Source organism: Oncorhynchus mykiss, chromosome 11, assembly GCF_013265735.2.
Source record: "Oncorhynchus mykiss isolate Arlee chromosome 11, USDA_OmykA_1.1, whole genome shotgun sequence".
Classification (NCBI taxonomy): Eukaryota; Metazoa; Chordata; class Actinopteri; order Salmoniformes; family Salmonidae; genus Oncorhynchus; species Oncorhynchus mykiss.
Window position 1 is genome coordinate 49,737,470 of NC_048575.1, and position 27,740 is coordinate 49,765,209.

Genomic DNA, 27,740 nt, shown 5'->3' on the forward strand with positions numbered 1-27,740 from the left:
TGTTTTGGGCTTCGTCCCCCGTCATGTTCATGACGTACTCTATTTTGGGGTAGAGAAAAAAAATATGATTTTGTATTCCTGCGCCTGTCTCCTATCATTATACAGTGAGCATTTCTCCTTTGCCAAGATAATCCATCCATGTCCTACTCCCTTCACAGAATAGCGCAAACTGGCTCTAACCAGAATAGAAGAGTGGGAGGCCCCGGTGCACAACTGGGCAGGAGGACAAGTACATTAGTGTCTAGTTTGAGAAACAGACGCCTCACAAGTCCTCAACTGGCAGCTTCATTAAATAGTACCCGCAAAACACCAGTCTCAATGTCAACAGTGAGTTCCTATGTCAAGTGTCTGTTATTTTGCCCATATTAATCTTTTCTTTTTATTGGCCAGTCTGAGATATGGCTTTTTCTTTGCAACTCTGCCTAGAAGGCCAGCATCCCGGAGTCGCACCTTCACTGTTGACGTTGAGACTGGTGTTTTGCGGGTACTATTTAATGAAGCTGCCAGTTGAGGACTTGTGAGGCGTCTGGTCACAGATGAGAGAAGGAATTAACAAGCAACGTGATCATGGGGTGTATTCATCCTGCACATTCTGTTGAAAAACGTCTTAAACGGAAGCAAACAGAACGAAATGGGGAGAAACATACCTGAATTTGTCCAATAGAAACTCTCATTTGCAACTGTTGGACTAATGATTACACCCTAAATCAACTGGATGCAGGCAAGCGTTTGCAAGGCGGTATTGAAAGTGTCACTGTGTCACCTTGATTACTCAATCTTCTCTCAACCTGTGCACCTACGTTTTAAACTTTAATTCATAGGCTAGGTTGTAGAAACCTCATGATGGATACATGGAAATTGGAGTATCATGTATTAACCTAAACCTATCGATGTCACATTGAGTTGGGTGAATGGAATATGAATGAGTCATCCAATAGGCTGTAATAAAGGCCATGCTCATAAGAAAAATAGTCTCCCTCATCTTAATCGGCACCGACCGCCACTGCAAGGTAAGCACATTATGATGACAATAAAATGTGACTGTTGGTGTGCTAACTTCCTAACGTTGACTTTGTGTGACAAAAGACATGTTCCAACACCAATAAATGATTTTTATTAAATTATATTACATATGTCATGTAGTCAGGTCAGTCAATATATCCATTGCATTTACGTTGAATACATGGACAAATAGGCTTAGATTCCAAACATGTCATTAAATAACTTGCACCTTTGGAACTAAGCTCAGTGCATTGTTTGATAACTGACCCTATCAAAGCATGTGCTGATGTAGTACCAGCTTGATCGAATTCGTGATAAAATACACTAATGCTAAACACACGTTAAAGACCCATTTTTGTGAATAGCACCAAAAGTAAATATGTATTGCATAGGGACGTATACAGTATCATGCATGATTGAGTGGTTGGTTTTCTTGTCTCTCGTCACTGGTCACAGAACTAGGACAACAACAAATACGAGTGGCATTATTCATTTCAACACTTTCGCTACATATATTACAAACGTATTGCCTTATAATAAGTTATAAGCAAGTAAATGTTCTGCTTAATGTAAGTAATGTTAGCGTATAAGTTAATGTACACACAACAGAGATGACTATGATGACTAGAGCAAAGAACAAAATTCCCTTGTTATCAGCTAGTTAGTCTCGTAAGGCACAGCCTTCATAAGCAGGCTTATTATAACATACAAGAGCAACATTTATTGATCCTGGCAAAGGATTGACCAAATCTCCTTCAGATTATTCTCACACATAAGGCACAGCCTCATAGGCATTAAGGGAAGGGCAGTGAGACCTTTGCACTCTGTGCAAGGCTGGTCTTCACTTTTATAACAGTGGTATTTGATATTGAAAGGAGCAGCAACAACCCTGAACTGGCCATATGCTAACAGAGCATGATTCTCTGTTTACTATTTCACAGCACAAGTCTGTGTAGTGAAGCACATTTTTATGTGAACTGATAAAGCATTAGTAGCCTACCTCATTACCCAGAACCATGGATTTAAGCCATATCATAGCATCTCTCAAGAGAACCATAAAGGCTCAGTCTTGCTGGTACAGCCATGTCAGTTAACACGGAGTACTTGACTGGAGTTGCTTCTCATTTCAAGAGACAAAGGCAAGACAAAAACCCATTAAAGTCCAATGTGGGTTGGGGTTAAAGGTCACTGTGCCGAATGGGGGGGCTCCAGTTTGTTGGACAGGGCGGTCAACACCTGGTCAAACTTGGTGTATCGCTCTGCCTGGTTCTCCCCCGCACCCCGACTCCCCCACAGCAACCTCATCTGGAACTCTGTGAGGAAGAGTTCTAGAACCTCAGCTTGCTCCTGGAAACCTGTATGTCCACAACACACAACAACATAAAGAGATCACCATTGAAGCCTCACTAATACATATTTAATTTGTTAATATGTGGTAAATTGTGTTGGTGTCGTGGTGGCAAACTTTTACGAAATACTTAATTTCACAACACGGTTTTAGTCTCAATATGGTTGTACTCTGCATCTCAACATGGATTTAGTCTGTATCTCAACATGTTTTTGGTCTGTATCAACATGATTGTGGTCTGTATCTCAACATGGATTTAGTCTGTATCTCAAGAATTTAGTCTGTATCAACATGGTGTTGGTCTATATCTCAACATGGTTGTGGTCTGTATCTCAACATGGTTGTGGTCTGTATCTCAACATGGTTGTGGTCTATATCTCAACATGGTTGTGGTCTGTATCAACGTGGTTGTGGTCTGCATCTCAACGTGGTTGTGGTCTGCATCTCAACATGGCTGTGGTCTGCATCTCAACATGGTTGTGGTCTGCATCTCAACATGGTTGTGGTCTGCATCTCAAAATGGTTTTTGGTCTGCTTCTCAACATGGTTGTGGTCTGCTTCTCAACATGGTTGTGGTCTGCTTCTCAACATGGTTGTGGTCTGCTTCTCAACATGGTTGTGGTCTGCATCTCAACGTGGTTGTGGTCTGCATCTCAACATGGCTGTGGTCTGCATCTCAACATGGTTGTGGTCTGCATCTCAACATGGTTGTGGTCTGCATCTCAAAATGGTTTTTGGTCTGCTTCTCAACATGGTTGTGGTCTGCTTCTCAACATGGTTGTGGTCTGCTTCTCAACATGGTTGTGGTCTGCTTCTCAACATGGTTGTGGTCTGCATCTCAACATGGTTGTGGTCTGCATCTCAACATGGTTGTGGTCTGCATCTCAACATGGTTGTGGTCTGCATCTCAACATGGTTGTGGTCTGCATCTCAACATGGTTGTGGTCTGCATCTCAACATGGTTGTGGTCTGCATCCCAATATGGTTTTGGTCTGTATCTCAACATGGTTTTGGTCTGTATCTCAACATGGTTTTGGTCTGTATCTCAACATGGTTTTGGTCTGTATCTCAATATAGTTTTGGTGAACATAGTACAAAGACTTCCTCCCACCCTGTAGCTTTTTCTCTGCATTGGCGCAGTAGTTGCCCCCCAGCTGTGCCATGGTACGTGCCGCCGCCAGATGACTCATCACCACATCCATCCCCGCTTCCACCGTCTCCCAAGGCTCCGCCCCGTCCATCACCGCTACACTTTTCTCCAGAAGGGATAGGAGGGGCACCACGTGCGGGAAAGATGTGTTAGATAATGCACAGCTCTCTTAGAAAGAGAGGAGAGGAAGAGGTCTATTAGGCATTGCATTTGACACACTGTATACTCTCACTAAGGTCAATATTTGCATTCACTGCTTTTAGGGGGTGAAACAATGCGTGTGTCAAAAATGGCACCCTATTCCCTAGGCTCTAGTTAAAAGGAGACTATTTAGGGAATGTAGGCTGAATGTCTTTGGGGGTAAATTAGGATGAAGTACCTTTCCCATCGTTCATGCGCTTCATGAAAGGCTTCAAGGTTTTCTCATAGAGGATAGCGCCCTCTGTGTGTCGCTGGCGTAACACCATCCACGTCTGCTCCAGACGGCAGATCTAAGAGGCAAAGAAGATAATTGCTCATAAATGCACTGATCAGTATAACTCATGCTTTACCTCCCCTAAATGTAACCTGCTCCACATACTAGTTACAGTAGTCATGTATGAGTAACTTTGCAGTTTCAATGCCCATAAGTATGTGCTGTACCTGTGGCAGCTCTAAGGTTCTCATAATGGTGGCGAAGCCAAACATGTTGCCCAGGTTGCTCTTGAGCTCAGCAGCCATTTGGATGGTTTTGTGCAGCAGGGAAGCTCTCTCCTCAGTGCTGCCTGTACAGCCCAGCACCTCCACAGCTAGCATGATGGACATGGTCTGGAACCTGGATGATAGAGGGATAGTCGAGGCACAGAGAAAACAGAGACTTTACAAAGACATGAATTAAACTGGTGAACTTAGAAATACAAGGAAGCTGACACAGAAACACCCAAAAATCTGAAGAACCAAAAAGTGTGTGAAGTAATGTGAAAAGTAATGCTAGTCCTCACCTTTCCAGCAGGTCCAGACGGAGTTGGTGACCGTGTGGGAGGGTCAGTAGCTCCATCCCAGAACTTACACCCATCTTCCTCTGCATCTCCGGAGTCACGTTCAATATTCTGGCGACCTGAGGACCAGAGACATGGTAAGAAAAGGATAGGTTTGGGTTGTGCAATGAGGGAGTGTGTGTGTGTGTGTGTGTGTGTGTGTCAGTACCATGCAGTCAGCCTTGGTGATGTGTTTAGCCACTGTCTTGGCATCCACCTGGGCTAGCAGCTCCTTGACCCTCCTCAGCACCCCCACCTCCAGGGGCCTGTTCTCCTTGGGCATCAGTGGGGACTGGTACCTACTAGGCATGAAGGCAGAGGCTGTTTCCACTATAGGGACCTCATACACATTCTCCTCCTTCACAGGGTCTACAACACTCTGTCCCTCATCCTCCTCCGTACACAGCCGCTTCACATAACTCTGAGCTGGTGGGGTGGCAGGACAGAGCTGACTGTAGCTGCTGTCTGTGTCTGGAGTCAGATATATGTGGGTTGGTGAGGCCTGGGCTCTGGTGGTCTGTTGTGTGTTGTTGTTGGGTGAGGGGGAGGGGGAGTGTTGGGTGCTGCTGCTGTAGCATCTGGAGACAGATGGGGAGGGATCCACCTCTGGCACTCGGATGACACGTGGACTCCTGGGCTGCTGGGTGACTTCAGATACAAGCAGAGGAAATTCACAATAATGAGTTACACAATGTCACACTCTGTCACACTTCATCCCTCCCCTCCTCTCCCCTGTAACTATTCCCCAGGTCGTTGCTGTAAATTAAAATGTGTTCTCAATCAACTTACCCGGTAAAATAAGGGTTAAAAATCAAATTCATATTGTCAGTCCTTTCCTATGGAAGTGTTTCATTTGAAACTTAAGTCACTGGGAAGCAATTGAAGAGTTTTTGTGTGGCACTCTCACAGTGCAGATATTTGATTATGTGCTTGTGAAGCTTTGCTGTACAAAAAGAACCCCATACTCACTAAATGGTGAAGAGAGAAGGTTCTCTCCAATAGGTGAAGAGGGTTGATGGATTTTCTCAATCTGATCCATATTGAAGCTACAGCTCCTGACCGCCTCCCTGTGGTGAACAGTAGAAGGGCTGCACGCCCACACACACACACACACACACCTTTAGTCAAAATCAACAAGCTATATTTGAAGCACAGCAAAAAAGCACTGCTCACAGACAAACTGATGTTGTAGTCAAAAGAGCAGAGGACAGTGCAGATGAGAACCAGTCTCACCTAAGCGGGCAGATCTTGTCCATCCCATTCCCACTCTGGGTCTTGACCAGAGCCCCTTTCTGACAGGAGGGAGAGTTCAGATAGCCCTTGTGGTTGGCCAGAGCGAAGGCTGCCTCCAAGTAGTGTAGTGGTAAAGTACGATTAACGGGACTGTGGATCTGAGCCCCACTCTGCTGAGTCAAAACCATCCTGTTCCCCACGTAGAAGTGAACCAAAGCAGGCACGGAGTCGAAGGCCTCTCCCTCCAGGGTGTACTGGACCCGGGTGTAGGTCTCACTGGTCTGAAGCAGGACCTTGCTTATTAGGAAGTGCAGGGTATGGTGGTTCCAGCGGTTGGTCAGCACATAGTCTTCCAGGCTGGAGAGAGAGTCTCGGATGAGGAAGTCCCCATGGTGCAACACCAGAGTCTCTGACACCTGCCAGTCAAAGGACACATCAGTAAGTAGAGCTAGAGATTACTACGAATGTCATGCGTGTGTACGTGCGCATAAGTATATCTAGATGTTTGAGGGAGCAGAGGAGCCTCACCTCCCAGGGGATGTGTCCATGGTACCAGCCATGGCTCAACAGGTTGCTGCTGCTTAGTTTCAGCTCTTCCTCCAGCTCCCTGCGCAGCTTCTCAGACGGGACGTCCAACCAGAACCTCTCCTTGGAGAACTTAAAAGACATAGGAAGCAAAGGTAAGACGTAGAGAAGAGTTGAAAATAAAATACATTTCAACTTCATAACCCCTGTGAAACAACAGTTACAGCATCTGCGTAGATTCAGCACCAGACAGTGGAAACAAGTCACTTTGTTGCCTTTCCCCCGGTTAGTCTGTTGTGAAATTCAGTAGATGGAGTGAAGCAGGGAAGGTTAGAGAACAGAAGTCAGGCATTCCCACACTGGCATGTCACCAGAGCACAGTCTTGGGCAGGTTGTTGCGGTAACGTTATTGTGTAGCTTAGCCATTAGTCAGCCAAGCTGTCACCTATTTACACACAGTCTCCCAGACAAAGTAGATCAAGCACCCTGACCCTCCAATCACCACTTGTATAAATGTTTCTTGGAATTCATTTTAAATGGGCGGATCTGCTGGTCCTAACGACTGTTCCCTTCCCAAGCCTTCAACTACAGTAGGTGACATGTTGTTTTCTCAAACAACAATGTTTCCCTCTATTTAATGGTTTGTCCCATGGACTGATTGACACTGCTCCAAAAACACTTACAAAATGAAGAGGAGACCTACAGATCTCATGAATACTTTGGATTGAATTAATAGCATACCGGTTTGTTGCATCAAGATAATTTAGCATTTCAAGGAGGGAAGTGTTAATTTTAAATACAAATTGAATGTTTGACAGTCAGATTGGGAATTTAGCCAGGACACCAGGCTTAATACCCAACTCCTACAATAATGCCATGGGATCTTCAGTGACCACAGACAGTCAAGACACATGTTTAACATCCCATCTAAAAGACAACACCTTACATAGGACAATGTCCCCAATCACTGTCCTATGATTTTTTTTTTTTAGACCAGAGGAAAGAGTGCCTCCTACTGGCCTTCCAACACCACTTCCAGCAGCATCTGGTCTCCCATCCAGGGACTGACTATGACCAACCCCACTTAGCTTCACAGGTAGGTCATCAGTGGGATGCAGGGTGGTATGCTGCTGGCAAGTGGTCTTGCTTTTTGGAAAGTCACTTTTTTTTGGGGGGGGTGGGGGGCTTAGATATATAATGTAATATATATTGATAAAATAAAGCATCAAATAAAGTTGATTTAAAATGTAGAATCAATTGTATGGTTGTAAAGTTAGAGAGGATCCAATGAATGAATGTATCTGAATTCCTTCAGTCTTTCCATCTGCACTAGGCATAACCAGTCATATCCAGATCAGGCTCAGTTGCCCACAGTTACACAGTCGTCTCTAAACTATTCCTCTGGAATGGGCAGGCTTCCCAACTCTTTTATGTCACCGAACCTAATTCAATTAGAGCTTGACCGCTGTGCACACTGTGATCCCCATCACAGTTCTCCTGGTTCCACACAAACACAGCAAGAGAGAGGCTTCTAAAAACAACACACTATATAGGAAGAAGTAAACAAGTCTCCTTTTTGTTGTTTTGCAATGCTAAACAGGCACCTCAGAGTTGTTCGAGAGAACGTCTCAAAAGGACCACTTATTATGAATCAATCCATATTAGTAGTGAGGAGGAGGAAAAAGATCTTACCTTCACATATTCGCCTTTGCTTTCAATGGGATCCAATTGGCTGGAAGAGAGAGGGGAAAACATAATGTTAGAATGGAAATGTATGTTCTTCATTGTGATGGCTCAACATTCAGGGCCTTGTCCTCTGTGTATGTACTTCTCTATGTTCTAAGGCTAGGGGGAAATAGGCCTATTGCATAACAGTCTAGTAGGAGTTCAAATCTGCAATACCTCCAAGATATGTACTAATATGACAACTCCAAGCAACAGCCGGTGACATTAAACAAAAACTATCGTGGAAGACGTGAGGCATGTCAGGAGCTTTTGAAAAGTGTTACTTTGGACTTTCTGTTGTTCCTCAGCCAGAACGTTTCCACAAGAGTACTGTCAAGAGACATGACCTCTTGTTCCCATGAACTGAATCTCACACACACACACACACATGCACGCAAGCACTCTCACAGCTGCTCCTCGTCCTCCCCAACATACCATTCTTCCCCCCAGTCCTTCCTTCCAGCTAAAGATACATTCACTAACAAACACACATAAATGGCCCACAGGGGGTCCCAAACTACAATAACACAGACTGAGATAATGATGACAAAAACCAGCAGTAGAACTAGCTTTCATTATCTGACAAGAAGAATAATCTCCAGACTCATTTCCCATGTTTCTATGATGCCTAATAAAGCCAAGCTCCTCTGACCGCCATTTCAGTTTGAGCTAAGGAGCCTCCCTATTCAGTACTTGGCCGGATGACTTTCCCTAGATGAAGATCCATATTTACAGCATAAACTAACGTCATCAAACAGCCATGAGGCAGCTGTGTATGGGGGGAGACACACACAAACACACAACCCCTTGAAGTGGGTTGTGGCTCAAAACAATAAGAAGAATCACATACAGTATGACCTGCAAACACTGAACATTGTACACTGCCCATCTACATAAGGAGGACACAGTAAGTAGTTTATGACACGGTTTATAATGGAGCAGTGTCATTGTCAGCAAAACCGAGGAAAGAGCGAGGTTTCACAGATCACACTCATGACTATGAAAGCTACATCCTTCAGTGAGTCCTAGAGTTTAGAGCTTTACACTAAAGACACTTGACCAGTGCCACCTCTGCCTATACGCAGACTACGCACTGAGCGCAAGGCCCCGTGGCCGCTAGGGGGGCCCCGTGGCCGCTAGGGGGGCCCCGTGCCCGCTAGAGGGCCCCGTGCCCGCTAGGGGACCCCGTGGCCGCTAGGGGAACCCGCCACCACTGTTTTCTGGGGGGGAACTAAGTCAGGGTCTCAACTTACTGTTGGGAGTATGAATAGTAGAATACACAAGGTAGTAATGATGAAATTTGGTAGTGCATCAGCAGTTTTCCTCTTGTTATGTCACTCACTGACTCAATTAGCCCATGTCAGCTAAGGTTTTATACACTGTAGATTGCTAGGTAACTTAGTCTGGCCAGCTATCTAAACCTTGTAGTAATCATGGCTGAATTACAGACCGGGCACAAAGGGCAGGGGCCCAGGGTTCCTGGCCTACAGTGGGTCCCCATTGATTTTGTAAGTCACCCAGATATCGTATGAACATCGCATAAGTCAAGGCAAAATGTGTGGAATTGCTGAAAATGTGCTTCAAAAAATGCAAAAGTTTCTCTACTCATGGCAAAATGTGTAGAATTGTTGGAAATGTATATTCGATTTTTTTCCGCTGATCAGGCAAAATGAATCACTACTGACAAGCTGTCTATTGACCTCAGCATAGAGTAAAATGACCCTTGATCTGAACTTCCAACCTTCACATTTTCACTTTCATCTATACCAGCGGCATTTTGCTCAATATTGTTTCCTCTCTTCTATAGACTAATATGTAGTATAATCCCGGTCTGCACATAATGTCTAGGACAGGGTTCCCAAATATGCGGGTGATCCCCCAGGAGTGATTGTTGTTTTTGGACATTGCTGCAAAATCACCAGGAAATTAGCTCAAAGTGATTTTAATTGAGGAAATCTGTTCCAAAGTATTCCCACGCATAAATAGAGAGGCATATGTGATCGTATCCCAATGTGGTCAAGGTTTTAAATGATTATTGTCAAATACTATATCTGTTTGGGATTCTTGTGGTCAATTTGCAGTGTAAAAATGTTTTAGAACTATATTCCAGACCCGACCATCCACTAAATGTAATTGGGGACCCCTGGCCTAGGGGAATGTCAGGGAACATAAGGTCAAGTTCAACTAGCTGAGAGATCAATTACTTCCACTAGCTGTTAGGACAATCAGAAGTCAGTCTCGGCCATAGACTGTATGGTCGCCATTCACTGGACAAAGAGCAGCAATAATGTCATCCTTTCGCTGAAATGAAGGAAAACGTCCAAATTCCTTAAGCAATACACATTACATAACCCATTTCCCAGGCTCCCCAAATGACAGACACACTATAGGCGAGGCTATTGTAGGACATTAAACCCAGAGCTCACTGTCCGAAGCTGAACATTTCATGCGAATAGGGTTTATTAATGTTTCATAAGAAAATAGATGTATTCATGTATATCAAGATATACTGTGTGGAAGTATGTCCCTTCAGGACATCATGCAGACAATGAATACAATTAACTAGGATGGATTAGTTGTTTGTGCAGTGTGCAGGCTGCAACTGCAAGATGTTACCATGTAACACAATGACATTACCTGCAACATATGTGAATGTTACAATGTCCAAAACATAAAAACAGTTTTCAAACGAAAGTGCTCAGAGAGAACATGACTATGCAGTCCAGGCAATAAACAACCTATGAACTAGAACCTGAATTTATCCATCAAACGTACATCCACCATGAAGTGATGGTATTGTATTATCATAAGAAATATAGAAATCTGAAATCTCACCTTATCCCCATGGTAGTAAATACTCGAGACGGAATCGAACGGTAGCCTATATCATGACTTTCGCACATCTCTAGCAGTGTAGCGATCTCAAGTCATAGCGCTGAGCTGAACTACAAGCGGAGCAAAGGGTGCTCTCGTCCACGCGCAAAAACCGTGCAGGGGAGGGACCTTCGGCCCATGCATGTTATTGTCGGAGTCGAATTATCGTTTCGCTATTCAACAAGACCTTTCAAATTCAGGTTTATGGGAATATCCAATTTTAAAGACGAGTAATTAAGCGTCCCGCGTCGAGAAACAGGTACACTGTCAAACCAAGTGTTTAGGATCTAAACACTTAACGAAACACTTTCCCGTAACACTTGGAGGGGGTGTTGTTTTAACACTAGGGTGTAAAGCCATATTTGCGTATTTCACAGAATGCCTTTGAACTGAATACCCACCCATGACTGTGGTTGTTCCATTCAATTATTTATATTCCTGGAGCCTTCACCCGATGACTGCCTAAGTGAATGTGTTTCAATTAAAAGTAAATCCTTAATGACCACATATACATTTCATATGGTCTAGTTATACTCCACATTGTGGTCAGAAAATCCTGGCTCATGGGCCACATCAAACACGTAATTCCTATTGGAATCCAGCCAGAGGGAGGATTTCTAAGAATTTGAATATTTTACCATCCACAACCTGCACACAGAATGACTGCTATTGTGCAGGATTTCAAAATCAAAACTAGCTAAACCAGAAAATCTCAACTGGAACAACCATCTAAGTAACGGGTGCAATAAGTAAAACCTCTTGCAGATTGGATTAGCTTAGAAAAATCCAAGTTATTTATCTTTGTATAGTATAAGATCAATTAATCAATCGATTAATGTGCATGAGGAAACAGAGATATTAAAACAAACTATTCTAAAAATCAACCTGCAACAAAGCATGCTGGGAAATATGATAATCAGGCCCCTTTTTTTTCACTCAGAGTTAACTGAAATGAACTCAACACACCACGCGGTGGAAAAGATTTCTTGAATCAAATGTCCTGTTCGGTTGTGCTGAATGTAGGTAAGGTGACAGACATTCCTAACACTGATCTGAATAAAAGGCATGGAATTTCTAATGACTAAATGCACTCTAAACAGAACGATGGGAAAGTTAACACTAGTGTTTAAAATAGGTGTTTTCTTGGTTGGAAACTCACTGGAAAAAGCGGACTGTCATGTTTAGTCTTGCATTCTAAACGCCTGTGTTTAAGGTGAGAACACTTATTGAAAAATCGAAATGCCTGATGTTTAAGTTTTAAACACTAACGTTTAGGTTATAAGCCTGTCACATGTTTCATGGTTTTACAGTGCAGATGGCTAATGCAACTTCACTTCAGAGCACTTTTGCAGGATAATATATGGCACTAGAGTTCATTCCGGACTTTAAAACATATGTCTGTCAGTTACAAATTCTTGAATTCAGAGATACAGATACAATTCTTTATATTTTGTTTGAAAAAAAAATATATATATAAAAGGTTACATAATGTATCAATTCATCTCACACACATATCATCCCTTGTGTTGTGATAAATCAGTTTCTCACCAGTCAAATGTCCCCATCCTCTGTGAATCTCCCAGAGTCCTGCTTCCATCATCGTGTGTCTTCTCTGTATCTCTGCGGACCGCCTGTGCTATAGGGTCCATCACCTCATACAAGTCCTTGGTAAGCGCTGTGGGTGACACTGGGTCAGAGTAGTACTGTGTGCTCTGGGAGGCAGGCATAGTGGCAGGGTCAGGCACACAAGCATTGGTCCTGGCTGCATTGACCCTTGAGTGGTCCTCACATGTCAATGGTGGATCTTGATTTCCTGAGGGTTTAATAAGTGCTGAGGACTTGGGTACTTCATGTGAGCCTTTACGGGATGGCAGTGTATCTGTGTCACAGCTGGGTGAAGGAGAGTGAGTGGGGGCCTGAACCACTGGCAGTGTTTTCCCTGTAAGGCCACCAGGCAATGACTTCTCTAAAGCTGAAAGATGGGTACTAGACAGGACACTCAGAAGAGGAGAATCTCGTACATAGTCCCCATCCTGACACTGGCTCTGCCCTCCACTGATCTGACCTTTGCTACTACTTTTTTTCTTTGACCCCTTGCTGCTTTTCTGCCTCTCCTTTCGAGCCACGGTACCTACGTGTGTGTACATGTCACTGGAGCGAGCATAGCCCGGGCTGTGTAAGCAGGTATCCATGTCATCAACTGAGTTGGCCCCCAAAGTTTTGTCACTGTGGCTCCCATCAGGCTTCGAGGTTATCTTGGGGTCTGTCTTGTCTGACGAACGGCGGATGGAGAGATTGGAGAGACTTCCAAACCACTTGAGACCTGGGGAGAGATCGCAAGATTTCCTTACTGTAGCCACTGTTGCCATGGCTCATTTGATATCCTGATACATTGGTGTTCTATGGTACAGTATGTGCTTTGAGTTGAGATTTCGCTCTTAATTTTTTAGCATGTGAAAAATGTTATTTGTGTACTCTCTGCTCAGTCATGCCTGGAATGTTTTCACATGCAAGCCGAACATGCTGAATCCCTCACCGGATTAATTTCTGAACTGAGAGCTGAACTCTGTGGTTGTTTAATTATGTTTCTTCCCTGCGGACCCATTAGAGCATGAAAACTTGATGCAGACATATCGAATGCCTCTAGCCTGCTTCCAGCTAAATATGATTCCTCAGGGGCTGTTAAAAGGAGTGGGAGAGGGATAAATTGGGGGAGACAATGGAGGAATACTATCATTTTCCTTACGCTAGTCTTTTATTTACTTTTCAGAGACACATTAGGCAAGAGAGGGGGGGTGTACTCTGGACCTGAACGGCTAGCTTTGTCACTGAGAGCGTTATCTAGGGAGACTTGAGGAAGCAGAACTATAAACATGTTATTCTGTAACAGATGTAGACTACTATCTGATCAGGATTTTAATCTTCAAGACAATTTTAGAGGGATGTCCTTTACTCAAATTATTTTCAAATTATGTTTTTGGTCCTGATGGTCAAGTTTAAATGACATAATGACCTACTGTCGTTATACACTTCAAACCACACACACACACACACACACACACACACACACACACACACACATATATATATATATACACACACACAACCTAATACCAACAAACATAACTTTGTTGTCTATAGCAGGCTGGCTTGTATTAGTAATAGCTGTTTTTGTATTGTATGCCATGGTCAGTCTTCATTTAGTGCTCAGTTGAGATGCTATTTGAAACAAAACAATGAGCCATCTATGTTTTTGTTTACAATAGCATGTAAACCTGAATAGTGTTTTTATAAGTGGAGCAACAGCAGACAATGAGTGAACTGACAGAGAAACAAGAGTCAATAGAACTCATTCATTACAAATAGTCACATTAAGAGATGAGGAGCCTCCTCCCTTTCCCTAACTCTGACTCACAAAATAGCCAGAGCTCTAGGATTGTTGCATTCTGTGATCCTTCTTATTATATACTGTAGAATTGATTACGAATGAGACATTTACTAAGAAAAACAAAACTTACTCAGTTTTCGTTTGCTCATGGTTTGGGGGTAGGTTCAGACGTGTAAGGATACAGGTCCTATTATCATCCTTGTTCTTAGACAGACTATATGAGGACAACTTTGATACACCCCTTGAACAGCATGCAGTGCCCACAGTGTGATGAACAGTATACATTTTTTTTTTGCCCAACAGAGAAATGTTCTTCCTGTCGTCTTGAGAGAGCGGAATTGGCAAATCCATTTCACGTCAGCAGTCCTTTCTGCATTTGAAATACAGACATTCTAGTGAATCTATCAAACCAAAGTTTCCAATTAACATGACCTTTACCCTAATAAGTTAAAACATGTCAGTGTCACATACAGTTGTTGTGTTATTTCTACAGTTGTTATGTTATTTTAAGGAGCTTTCAGCAAGGCTGTATATGATGTGATCTATTAATGTGCTTATAAATGATTGACAATCTATAGATGAAAAAATATTGATAAAGCAAAACAACAAAATAGTCCCACCGAAAAAATAAGTAAACCAAAACATCAGGAGGGCATCAGGAGGGAATTTGCGCTTCTCCTTTTTGAGGGGTGGGGTAGGATGGGGGTTTTGACTCAGATAGTGAGTAGTCACTCAGCACAAGTCTTGCATCATTTTCTCAGGGTTGCTAAATTTCCTATTGAGACTTCCTGTCATATGTAAAGAAATAAGCAATAGTAGGCAGTAAGCAGTACGGTGTAAGCAGTTTGTCTAGGCACAAAGAGCACCATGCTAGCTCGAAACAAGCTTTGACATTTTCACTAGCATTTAGTATGACTTGGTATCTGACACAATTAGGCCTATACAGCCAACACAAGGATGACATTGTTAATGACAGCTGACTTGTCTATGAATCGGCCAGGGCCTGGCAAGTACCGTACAGGCCTATTCATACGGTTGCAAATCCGTTGTTACACGCAACAGAGATGTATTAATGAAACAGTATTCCAATAGAAGTTTAGTAGATCTGTGAAAAGGGAGAGAGGGGACGACGATTGTTGGCTTGTGGAATGTTAATTTAATTGACAAATATATACCGTTTATATGCAGTTTCTGTTTTGTGTGCATACTTGCAGTAATACATTCCCAAATATTTGTGCTTGAATGCCAAAGCCTTGGACCTTGCCCATGTCATCGATGTGCTTATATGAAAGAACAAGAGAACACCATGTACTACAATACTGTAATCAGAGTAGGTTCTATAGATTAACTAGGTAAACATGATGTATTGTAAATATCTGTTTGTTAAACTGATAGTATGGTAATACAGGAGCTGAACTGTCTGATATTCCATTTCAGTGGGCAGACTGACATTCCAATTCAATGGCACCTGACGTCATTCCCTGGTAACAACGTGTGTTGTGGATGCCAGGAGTGGGAGAAGGGCCAGGAAAATGGCGGCGAGTAGAGTGTAACAAAATGGAAGAAATGGAGAGAAAGTTGGTGAAGCAACAGCTGTGCTGGAATGCAATCAACATGGGTGTCTGTTCTGATCCTATGGAGCAGGAGAATGAGGGTCAAGGATCTGAATGGTCTATAGTGGAAAGACATAGGAAGAAGACAGATCCTGATACTGAAACAGTGGAGCATCTAGTATAGAAAGCAAAAAGAGCGTCAAGATAGGAAGCTAGAGTAATAATGTGTCGGAGTGGAAAGATGGTGTTTGATGAGCCCACAGGGCCTCATTTACACCCTATCCGACTAACCAATGCCGTAGAGAAAGAGAAGTTAAACTAGCCCGGTTAATATTTTGTGTTAGCCAGGCTCAGCAAGCGAAGATTCTGCAAATGGAAAAGCTTAATGGGAAGAATATTGAAAGCCATGTACAGTACCTGGTGCTTATTCTAGGTTGAGGGGAGTCATCACTGGAGTCCCAATATATATATGTCCACAGATGATATTAATGAAAATGTGAAGGGAAACAGAGTAGTGGAGGTCAAAAGGTTGATTAGTAAGAAAAAGGGACAATGAAGTGAAAGCTTATCAGTGATGCTGAGGTTTGAGAAAGTTTTGCCGGGAAAAGTACAGATAGGATTCCTTATGTTCGAGAATTTCTCCCATATGCACTGCAGTGTTTTAAATGCCAAAGAATGGGACATGTGCTGCTCAGTGTAAAGGAAAGAAAATATGTGTCAAGTGTGGAGGGGAACACCTAATCAGTTGTACAACTGAATGGTGTCTCCCACATTTACCTCTAAATCAGAGAGGTGCGGGGGGCTGCCTTAATCAACATCCACGTCATTGGCGCCCGGGGAACAGTGGGTTAACAGCCTTTGCTCAGTTAACCCACTGGGTTACTGGCCCAATGTTCCTACTCACCAGGTTACCTGCCGCCCCATGATTAGGGTGAATGTCGGAGCAATGTGGAGGTTAAGTGCTGTAATTGTAGGGGAGAAAACAGTGCAGCATTTGGTAGATGCCAGGTGCAGAGAGAGAGGTTGAGATATAGAATCAGTCAGAGGTGGTAAGACAGATTGGTAGAACTACAGTGTGGACCCACGGAGCTTACAGGGATGTACACTACCGTTCAGAAGTTTGGGTTCACTTAGAAATGTCCTTGTTTTTTAAAGAAAAGTGAATTCTTTGACCATCAAAATAACATCAAAATGATTCCATGCGAGAAATTGCCCAGAAACTGAAGATATTGTACAATGCTGTGTACTACTCCATTCACAGAACAGTGCAAACTGGCTCTAAACAGAATAGAAAGAGGTGCACAACTGAGCAAGAGGACAAGTGCATTAGAGTGCATAGTTTTAGAAACAGATGCCTCACAAGTCCTCAACTGGCAGCTTCTTTAAATAGTACCCGCAAAACACCAGTCTCAACGTCAACAGTGAAGAGGCGACGCTGGGATGCTGGCCTTCTAGGCAGAGTTGCAAAGAAAAAGACATCTCAGACTGGCCAATAAAAATAAAATATTAAGATGGGAAAAAGAACACAGACACTGGACAAAGGAACTCTGCCTAGAAAGCCAGCATCCCGGAGTCGCCTCTTCACTGTTGACGTTGAGAGTGGTGTTGGCCTTCTAGGCAGAGTTGACATTCAGACGGGATGGTGGCTTTAGAAGCTTCTGATAGGCTAATTGACATCATTTGAGTCAATTGGAGGTGTATCTGTGGATGTATTTCAAGGCCTACCTTCAAACTCAATGCCTTTGCTTGACATCATGGGAAAATCAAAAGAAATCAGCCAAGACCTCAGGATACATTTTTTTTTAGACCTCCACAAGTCTGGTTAATCCTTGGGAGCAATTTCCAAATGCCTGAAGGTGCCACGTTCATCTGTACAAACAATAGTATGCAAGTATAAACACCATGGGACCATGCAGCCATCATACCGCGCAGGAAGGAGACGCGTTCTGTCTCCTAGAGATGAACGTACTTTGGAGCGAACAGTGCAAATCAATCCCAGAACAACAGCAAAGGACCTTGTGAAGATGCTGGAGGAAATGGGTACAAAAGTATCTATAGCCACAGTAAAACTAGTTCTATATCGACATAACCTGAAAGGCAGCTCAGCAAGGAAGAAGCCACTGCTCCAAAACAGCCAGACTACGGTTTGCAACTGCACATGGGAACAAAGATCGTACTTTTTGGAGAAATGTCCTCTGGTCTGATGAAAAGAAAAATGGCCATAATAGCCATAAAGACCATTGTTATGTTTGGAGGAAAAAGAGGGATGCCTGCAAGCCAAAGAACACCATCCCAACCATGAAGCACAGGGGTGGCAGCATCATGTTTTGCTGCAGGAGGGACTGGTGCACTTCACAAAATAGATGGTATTATGAGAAAGAAAAAATTATGCGCATATATTGAAGCAACATCTCAACACATCAGTCAGGAAGTTAAAGCTTGGTCGCAAATGGGTCTTCCAGATGGACAATGACCCCAAGCATACTTCCAAAGTTGTGGCAAAATGGCTTAAGGACAACAAAGTCAAGGTATTGGAGTGGCCATCACAAAGCCCTGACCTCAATCCTATAGAAAAAAAGTGTGTGTATGAGCAAGGCCTACAAACCAGCCATTTGGGCTGTCGATTATTCTTCCCATGTCCGTTGGTCGTTTGAGTACCTATGCGTTTGTAACGGATGTGAAACGGCTAGCTTAGTTAGCGGTGCGCGCTAAATAGCGTTTCAATCGGTGATGTCACTTGCTCTGAGACCTTGAAGTAGTAGTTCCCCTTGCTCTGCAAGGGCCGCGGCTTTTGTGGAGCGATGGGTAACGACGCTTCGTGGGTGACTGTTGTTGATGTGTGCAGAGGGTCCCTGGTTCGCGCCTGGGTATGGGCGAGGGGACGGTCTAAAAAAAAGTTATACTGTTACACGTTGTCTCAGCCTATGCTGCGGGTTTTTACGGGTCTCTTCCCGTGTTGTTCTCCGATGTTTACCCTTGCTCTTTTGTTTGGATACATCGCAATGTTTTGTATACGTGTTTGTTTTGGGTGTATTAAAAACCCAGATGTATTGCTGCGCCTGTCTCCAAATCCTTTATACCAGCGTGACATCAATACAGTGGAACATTTGTTTATATTTCTTTCCCTTGGAAATTTGGTTTTGGGGAACTATTTTGTAGTACTAGTCTGTTCAACCTCCCTTTTGTATCGTCTGAGATTCCTAAAGATTTGAAAGCGGCCGGGGTCATCCCCCCTCTTCAAAGGGGAGACACTCTAGACCCAAACTGTTACAGACCTATATCCATCCTGCCATGCCTCTCTAAATTCTTCGAAAGCCAAGTGAACAAACAGATCACCGACCATTTCAAATCCCACCGTACTTTCTCTGCTGTGCAATCTGGTTTCCAAGCTGGTATCGGGCGCACCACAGCCACGCTCAAGGTCCTAAACAATATCATAACCGCTATCAATAAAAGACAGTACTGTGCAGCCGTCTTCATCGACCTGGCCAAGGCTTTCGACTCTGTCAATCACTGTATTCTTATCGGCAGACTCAACAGCCTTGGTTTCTCTAATGACTGCCTCGCCTGGTTCACTAACTACTTCTCAGATAGAGTTCAGTGTGTCAAATCGGAGGGCCTGTTGTCCGGACCTCTGGCAGTCTCTATGGGGGTGGGGGATCAAAGGGATCAATTCTCGGGCCGACTCTTTTCTCTGTATATATCAATGATGTCGCTCTTGCTGCTGGTGATTCTTTGATCCACCTCTACACAGATGACACCATTCTGTATTCCTCTGGCCCTTCTTTGGAAACTGTGTTAACATACCTCCAAACGAGCTTCAACGCCATACAACACTCCTTCTGTGGCCTCCAACTGCTCTTAAATGCTCGTAAAACGAAATGCATGCTCTTCATCCGATCGCTGCCCACACCCGCCCGCCCGACTAGCATCACTACTCTGGACGGTTCTGACTTAGAATATGTGGACAACTATAAATACCTAGGTGTCTGGCTAGACTGTAAACTCTCCTTCCAGACTCACATTAAGCATCTTCAATCCAAAGTTAAATCTAGAATCGGCTTCCTATTTCGCATCAAAGCCTCCTTCACTCATGCTGCCAAACATACCCTCGTAAAACGGACTATCCTGCCGATCCTTGACTTTGGTGATGTCATTTACAAAATAGCCTCCAACACTCTACCCAGCAAATTGGATGCAGTCTATCACAGTGCCATCCATTCTGTCACCAAAGCCCCATATACAACCCAATACTGCGACCTGTATGCTCTCATTTGCTGGTCCTCGCTACATATTCGTTGCCAAACCCACTGGCTCCAGGTCATCTATAAGTCTTTGCTAGGTAAAGCTCCAGCTCTTTTGCACATCAGTATTTATACTTGCACATCCTCATCTGCACATATATCACTCCAGTGTAAATGTCTAAATTGTAATTACTTCACCACCATCGGCCTATTTATTGCCTTACCTCCTTACTTCATTTGCACACACTGTATACAGATCTTTCTAGTGTGTTATTGACTGTACGTTTGTTTACCCCATGTGTAACTGTGTTGTTGTTTTTGTCACATTGTTTGCTTTATCTTCGCCAGGTTGCAGTTGTAAATGAGAACTTGTTCTCAACTGGCCTACCTGATTATTAAACAAAGGTCAAATTAAAATTATGTATATGAATGGGAACAGTTCCATTAAATTGAAGCACAGTACTTATCCTAGATTTGAATTGAAAAGAGGTTGGTTTCTTAATTTCAAACTTACCCCTTGCTGACGGAGATGTTATCAGAAATCAGCTTGTAGATGGCACCGCCCTCTTTTTGAAAGACGCTGACCAGATTCCGAGAGCAGTCGATGTGGTCAATATTTTTTCCTAAGCATCTAGTCTTACTTACTCAGCCCAGTTCCTACATCTTGACCACAAAATAAGTAAAGCAGTTGTCCAGATGCTTTTCAACTTCATCTGGAAAAATCGTACACATTACATTAGGAAATCTATCGTAATGAACATATGAATATGGTGGTCTCAATTGTTTAGATTTTCCTACTTTGAATAATAATTTTAAGATAAATTGGGCTAAACATTGAATGAAACAAAGGTCAATATGGAATTTCATCCTTCGTATCTTCTGCTATTTTGGTGGCTTCAATTTTATGTTTGTAACTATAACATTGATAAGATTCCTTCAAAATGATCTGCTTTTCATAGACAAGTATTCTTAGTGTGGTCATTAATATATAAATATATTTTTTCCCAACATAGGTATTTCATTTGGAACAATAAGGATATTTTGAAATAGAAACAAATCTGAATTTTTTAAGAACTGGTTTAATAATAATTTCCTGCTGGTGAGTCAACTTATTAATGCAGTGTCACGTCCTGACCTTAGTTCCTTTTTTATGTTTCTATTTTGGTTTGGTCAGGGTGTGAGTTGGGGTGGGCATTCTATATTTTGTTCTAGGTTTTGTACTTCTATGTGTTTGGCCTGGTATGGTTCCCAATCAGAGGCAACTGTCAATTGTTGTCTCTGATTTAGAACCATACTTAGGTAGCCTGTTTTCCCACCTGTGTTTGGGTAGTTGTTTTCTGTTTTGTGTTTTTTCACCATACAGGACTGTTTCGTGTCGTTCACTCTCTTTGTTGGTTTTTCTCATTCAGTGTATTTCATTAAATTTACAATGTACACTTACCACGCTGCGTGTTGGTCCGATGATTCCTATTCCTCATCATCAGACGAAGAGGAGATTCGTTACACGCAGAAGGATTGTTACTCAATTTTTATCTTGTTACAATATCCCTGTTACACCTAGAGAGTTCACCATAGTCTCTGATATTCCATCTGGAACTCTCATGTTGTTTAGAGGTGTAACCAGACCTTACCTTCTTGACCTACCCTCGCTTAATCCAGTTGACTCTCCAATAGGGAAAATGTGTTTCTCCTTGCTCCCTCAGAACAACAACTCTATACATGCTTTATTTCAAAGAGATATTGTATCTATTCCGTATATCTCAACTTACTGGAATACATTTGTCAATAATATCTGTTGGGAAAAGTATAGTTATTACCACACACATACCTGCTTGTTAACAAGGTCAAAGAGGTCTCTTTCAGAATGATCCATGTATTACCCTGCGAATCATTACCTGAAGAAACTCAAAAAAATACATGAACTTTAACTGTACTTTTTTGATGTTGAGCAACCAGAAACAGTTTTGCATTTTATTTTGGCATTGTCTACATGTAAAGAAATGATGGCAAGATATTTATAGTTTTATAACTGTTAATGTTCTTCATGACTTTAGTTTTTTACGGGAGAATCTGCTGCTCGGTTTCCTTAACTATAATAAGGATAAAGAAAAACAATTTTACCTCGCAAATCTAATTGTGCTAATGGAAGAATTTCATATTCATAAATGTAAATTCACTAATAAGACAACACACCTCCATGTTTTCTATAAGGAATTTGAGCAGTCACATGAAGACCATTCTACATTCTTCCAATAAGAAAGCTGTTAAAACAATCAATACAGGTCTTATTTTTATTTTTTATTTAACCTTTATTTAACTAAGCATGTCAGTTAAGAACAAATTCTTATTTACAATGACGGAACTACAGCTATAACTCCTTAGACCGCTGCGCCACTCAGGAGTCCGATCTGTAATTTGTTGTACAGACAATGATAACATCCATGTGTAACTGTGTTGTCTGTTCACACTGCTATGCTTTATCTTGGCCAGGTCGCAATTGTAAATGAGAACTTGTTCTCAACTAGCCTACCTGGTTAAATAAAGGTGAAATAAAAAAATAAATTAAAAAAAGACCCTGGTTTGATCCCAGCCTGTATCACAACCGGCTGTGATTGGGAATCCCATAGGGCGGCGCACAATTGGCCCAGCATCTTCCGGGTTGGGGTTTGGCTGGGGTAGGAGATCTGATTAATTTGGGAAATCCTTTTGTAATATCGAGGACTGTGAAGAAACCAGTGAGACAGGTGGATTCAATCAAAGTGACCAGAAGCGGCCTTGTTTTGGTTAATTGCGTTGATGAAGAACAGAAGCGTGCACTGGATCTGGCTAAAATGTCCCCGTCAGAAGTAACATGTATTGATCTTCGGAATAGGGCGCCTGCCAAAAGAGTTATAGCTGGAGTTTCGTTGGATATAGTTGATGAGTATCTTAGTCAGAAAATCCCAGGAGTGGTCAGTGCATGTCGCCTGACCTGTATGGTAAATGGAAGGAAGGAGAAAAGCCTGTCGATATTGTTGTTGTTTGAGGAGACTCTACTTGGATATGTGAGGTATCCGGCGAGAGCATTTGTCAAAACCATAACAGTATGGAAATCGTAAATGATATGGTCACGTGTCAAATGTTTGCAGACGGGAGAAGTATGATGTTGAAGAATCTGGGAATGGAAAATGTTGCAACTGTGGTGTGGATCATACTCCGGACTTCCTTGAGTGCCCTGTTAGGGTGAAGGAGGTCAAGGGGTCAAGGATCAGGGCTGCCAGAGATCTCCTATGTGGAGGAGGTGGAGAGAGTTGCGGGGGAAGAGGCAACAGTGTTGAAGATATGGCAGTGTATGAATTGCAATCAGTTGCTAGTGTTTTAAGTAAATTGGGTGATCTGGATACACTCATTGTGAGGGTGGATTTTGTGGCATTTATAGCCACAGTGATTAATTGTACAGCACAAGTGTCTGAGAGGTCCAAGTTGCTGGAAATTATATCTGCAGCCGATAAGTTTTTGGGGCTCCAAGACTTCACAGCAGAAGCCCTACAAGTGCTTTTGTCGCAGGGAAATGTCCTGCCCTCACAGAAGGCTTCTGAGCCTGTGTTAGGACCTGATTAGAAAGAGGTTTTTACAGAAAAGCAGGTTGATTTTGTTTGGTTAATAATTTTTGGGGTAGTTAGTATGATATTTTATTTTTACCCCTCCCCAAAAATATTTTGGGATAATTATTATCCACCCGTACACTAGGTGGCGGTATGCACATTTAATTGTTGAGAACGCCATTTATACCATAGAAGAAGAAGTTCTAATCGCTGGAGAAAAAGTTTCACGGAAAAAATGACCCCCCCAAATAGAATGAAAAGCGGAGATAAATCAACCGAGAAAGAGGACATGCGATTTGGAGACAAAGTGTTTTGACGACGCGTTGTCAAGGTGGAATATATTTCTACAGGTCGCAGAAACGAGACTGGAAAAGTGAGAGTTTTCATTGGCTGCATATATTTTAGGCTAGTACAGGTTTGCGTGAGAAATAATGTTGCGCCTGGACACTCAGATTATTGTTGAAACGTCTAGTAGACGGCTATAGCCTAACGTAACCGCGAAAGCCTTTTTCGCAGCAGGTTAGGACAATTAACGTAGCAGGTTAGAAGACTGAGGTTAAGGTTATGCAGAGGGTTAGCGACACTTCTCTCCTAACTTACTACGAAAGTGACTATCGAAGTGGTGTGAAGGGTGTGTCCCTAATGTAACCACGTAGGGTAGGGTAAAGACAACCCATCATTGCCATTACGGTAAAAATAGGCAATCAAACACGAATCACTCATTAAAGCAAATCATCAAAATAGTTATTTATAAAATACTGTCCATTAGTACAAAATCAACCATACAAATATATAATAAAACTAAATCAATTAAGCTTTTAAACTACCAATCAAGTTTCCATGATTGAATTCCCCCTATTTAAATGTCATCCTATTTTCTCACTGCCTTCGCAGATATCAGCACAAATGTGCTGAGTTGGAGGTGCAACACAATGACTTCCCATTTTAGTACTTTACTGTTGAGAAGGACATGGGGCTCTATGTGAAGTGCTCACTGGCCCAGAAGGAGGATGAGCTCACAGACCTGTCAGAGCAACTGGGGGGACTGCAGCAGGCCAAGGAGTCCTTTTGAGCTGCAGCTCAGTCAACTCCGCCAAGAGTTGCAGGAGAACAAGGACAAACTCACCTTTTGAGAACATGGTTCTTGGTGAGATAAAGAACCTCGATACCACATCTTCCCATTCACATGATCCACCACCGGGCTTTTATTTCAAACTAGCTCCAACATACCTGATCCTGTGGTTTGAATTCAAGATTAATAAATGTTGATCGTTCAATTGTATTACTCCTCTCTCCATCCCCATGCAGCGGGTAAGCTGGAAGCTCCGGAGGAGTCCCTTGTGCAGAAGGAGGAGCTCAGGAAGTAGAGACAGGAGCATCACACAGTCAACTACAGCCTAGAGAGGAAGGCCATGCTGGACAGCGACAGGTCAGTGCCATATGTACTGAGTGTACAAAACATTAAGAACACCTGCTCTTTCCATGAATCCAGGTGAAAGGCATGATCCCTTATTGATGTAATTTGTTATATCCACCTCAATCAGTGTAGGTGAAGGGGAGGAGACAAGTTAAAGAAGGATTGCTAAGCCTTGAGACAATTCAAACATGGATTGTGTATGTGTGCTATTCAGAGGGTGGATGGGCAAGACAAAAAATGTAACTGCCTTTGAATAGGGTATGCAAGGTATTCCTAATAATTGGTATACTTGTATATAGCCTGTATTATTTTGTCACTGCTGCTCAAAACTTTCCTTCACTCAGCATCTAACAGATTTTCTTCACTCAGCACTCAACAGATTTTCAGATTTTCATTTTTGCAATAAGGGGGGGGGGGGTCCCGTACAACTACAACTGTAACTGCAGCCTTTAAAAACAACAGCATCAACGTAAAACATGTATGTTCCAATCAGGGACACTGACACCTGCTCATACTCTCCCTCCCTGTGCCCTCTAGCCAAGAGTTTCCCAAATTCGGTCCCCCCATGTGCATGTTTAGTTTTTTTGCTCAACAATGACAAAGCAAAAACAGGTTTAGACATTTTAGCAAGTGTATACAAATAAAAACACTTAAATAGCACATTTACATAAGTATTCAGACCCTCAGTGCTTTGTTGAAGCAGTGATTCCAGCCTTGAGTATGACGCTACAAGCTTGGTACACCTGTATTTGGGGAATTTCTCCCATTCTTCTCTGCAGATCCTCTCAAGCTCTGTCAGGTTGGATGGGGAGCGTCGCTGCACAGCTATTTTTAGGTATCTCCAGAGATGTTTGATCGGGTTCAAGTTGGGTCTATGGCTGGGCCACTCAAGGACATTCAGAGACTTGTCCTGAAGCCACTCCTGCGTGTCTTGGCTGTGTGCTTAGGGTCGTTGTCCTTTTGGACACTGAACCTTCTCCCCAGTCTGAGGTCTTGAGAGCTCTGGAGCAGGTTTTCATCAAGGATCTCTGTACTTTTCTCTGTTAATCTTTCCCTCATTCCTGACTAGTCTCCCTGCCTCTGAAAAACATCCCTACAGCATGATGCTGGCACCACCATGCTTCACTGTAGGGATGGTGCCAGGTTTCCTCCAGAAATTACGCTTTGCATTCAGGCCAAAGAGTTCAGTCTTGGTTTCATCAGACCAGAGAATCTTGTTTCTCATGGTCAGAGTCCTTTAGGTGCCTTTTGGCAAACTCCAAGCGGGCTGTCATGTGCCTTTTTACTGAAGAGTGGTTTCTGTCTGGCCACTCTACCATAAAGGCCTGATTGGTAGAGTGCTGTAGAGATGGTTGTCCTTCTGGAAGATTCTCCCATCTCCACAGAGGGACTCTGGAGCTCTGTCCGAGTGGACATCGGGTTCTTGTTCACCGCTGCCCTTCTCCCCCGATTGCTCAGTTTTGCCGGGTAGCCAGCTCTAGGAAGAGTTTTGGGTGGTTCCAAACATCTTCTATTTTATGATGGAGCCCACAGGGTTCTTGGGGACCTTCAGTGCTGCAGACATGTTTTGGTACCCTTCCCAAGATCTGTGCCTCGACACAATGCTGTCTCAGAGCTCTCCGGTCAATTCCTTCGACCCCAGGGCTTGGTTTTTGCTCTGTCATGCACTGTCAACTGTGGAACTTTATATAGACAGGTGTGGAACTTTCAAAATCATGTCCAATCAATTGATTTGACAACAGGTGTAGAAACATCTCAAGGATGATCAATAGAAACAGGATGCACCTGACCTCAATTTCGAGTCTCATAGGAAAAGGGTTTGGATACTTATATAAATAAGGTTTTTCTGTTCTTTAGCTTTTATAAATTTGCTCAATTTAAAAAAAAAACTCTGTTTGCTTTGTCAGTATGGGGCATTGTGTATTGCTGAGATTGTTTATTTTTTAAATCCATTTTAGAATAAGGCTGTAACGTATCAAAATGTGGTAAAGTCAGGGGGTCGGAATACTTCTTGAATGCAATGTACATGCTCCAGATCATCAGGGCCTCTTTGTTTCTCCTCTTAAGGCCACCACCCACCTGTGTCACTTCAAGACAGGAGTCCTGGGCCTTATACCGTGTTGTACACCCAACTACAACCACATCCTGTCCAATATGGGACCCCTCTCCAAGAGCACCTGCCTTCAACTTCATAGGTGATTGAGCTGCCCTTTATGCTGCTGTTTTTATGCTTGTCAAAAATACTATTTATTTATTAGTAAATGCAATAAATGTACTCAGTGTATGTTGTAGCTTAGTTACAGTAGATACTGAGTAGGTGATTTTTGTTCTATTAATTCAAAGATAATATATATTTCCTTTTTTAAATGTAGTGTTTTTGTCAATTTTGGTTTAATATATCAAATTTGTGTCAATGTCTTGTTAACCATAGCCTCTTTGTTCGTCTGGAAACCCCCACCGCCCTAGAAGAGGACTAGTCCGTCCAAACCCTCTGGTCCAGAGTGCCTGGCTCCTCTGCTGGGTGACCCTTCCAGAGGGAGCCTGTTTACCCCCCACAGACCCACCCCAATCAGGGGTAGCCCCGCTGAACCCATCCTCAGAGAGGCAGGACTGGGCTTCAAACCCCTTTAATGGGACATTTCCAACAGAAAATAAATGGTGCTACTTGGTTATTTAAAAAA

General features: G+C 42.8%; 1 protein-coding gene and 1 long non-coding RNA gene across 10 annotated transcripts; one reads left to right on the forward strand and one right to left on the reverse strand.

Moving 5' to 3' along the window:
• Positions 1 to 1,087: 1,087 nt before the first annotated feature.
• On the reverse strand, positions 1,088 to 14,543 carry LOC110535839 (SH2 domain-containing protein 3C). 3 transcript variants are annotated; one of them, XM_021621159.2, is made up of 12 exons: positions 14,392 to 14,543; positions 12,422 to 13,196; positions 7,967 to 8,006; positions 6,278 to 6,406; positions 5,750 to 6,165; positions 5,486 to 5,604; positions 4,686 to 5,164; positions 4,481 to 4,596; positions 4,143 to 4,314; positions 3,880 to 3,991; positions 3,462 to 3,668; positions 1,088 to 2,357 (listed from the first exon to the last, which is right to left on the reverse strand). In XM_021621159.2, exons 1-12 carry the CDS (start codon positions 14,408 to 14,410, stop codon positions 2,188 to 2,190), a joined length of 2,754 nt encoding a protein of 917 aa, XP_021476834.2. In that variant the 5' UTR covers positions 14,411 to 14,543; the 3' UTR covers positions 1,088 to 2,187. The 3 variants fall into 3 exon arrangements, with proteins under 3 accessions (XP_021476834.2, XP_021476833.2, XP_021476835.2); XM_021621158.2 differs by lacking the exon at positions 14,392 to 14,543 and having other exon boundaries at positions 12,422 to 13,275; XM_021621160.2 differs by lacking the exons at positions 12,422 to 13,196; positions 14,392 to 14,543 and adding an exon at positions 10,835 to 11,146.
• Positions 11,787 to 27,740, forward strand: LOC110535840. Of its 7 annotated transcripts, none has more exons than XR_005034661.1 (5): positions 11,787 to 11,896; positions 24,537 to 24,789; positions 24,951 to 25,071; positions 27,127 to 27,254; positions 27,491 to 27,740. It is a non-coding gene; the product is annotated as an uncharacterized LOC110535840 (long non-coding RNA). The 7 variants fall into 7 exon arrangements; XR_002475320.2 differs by lacking the exon at positions 11,787 to 11,896 and adding an exon at positions 22,731 to 24,015; XR_002475322.2 differs by lacking the exon at positions 24,537 to 24,789 and having other exon boundaries at positions 11,796 to 11,896.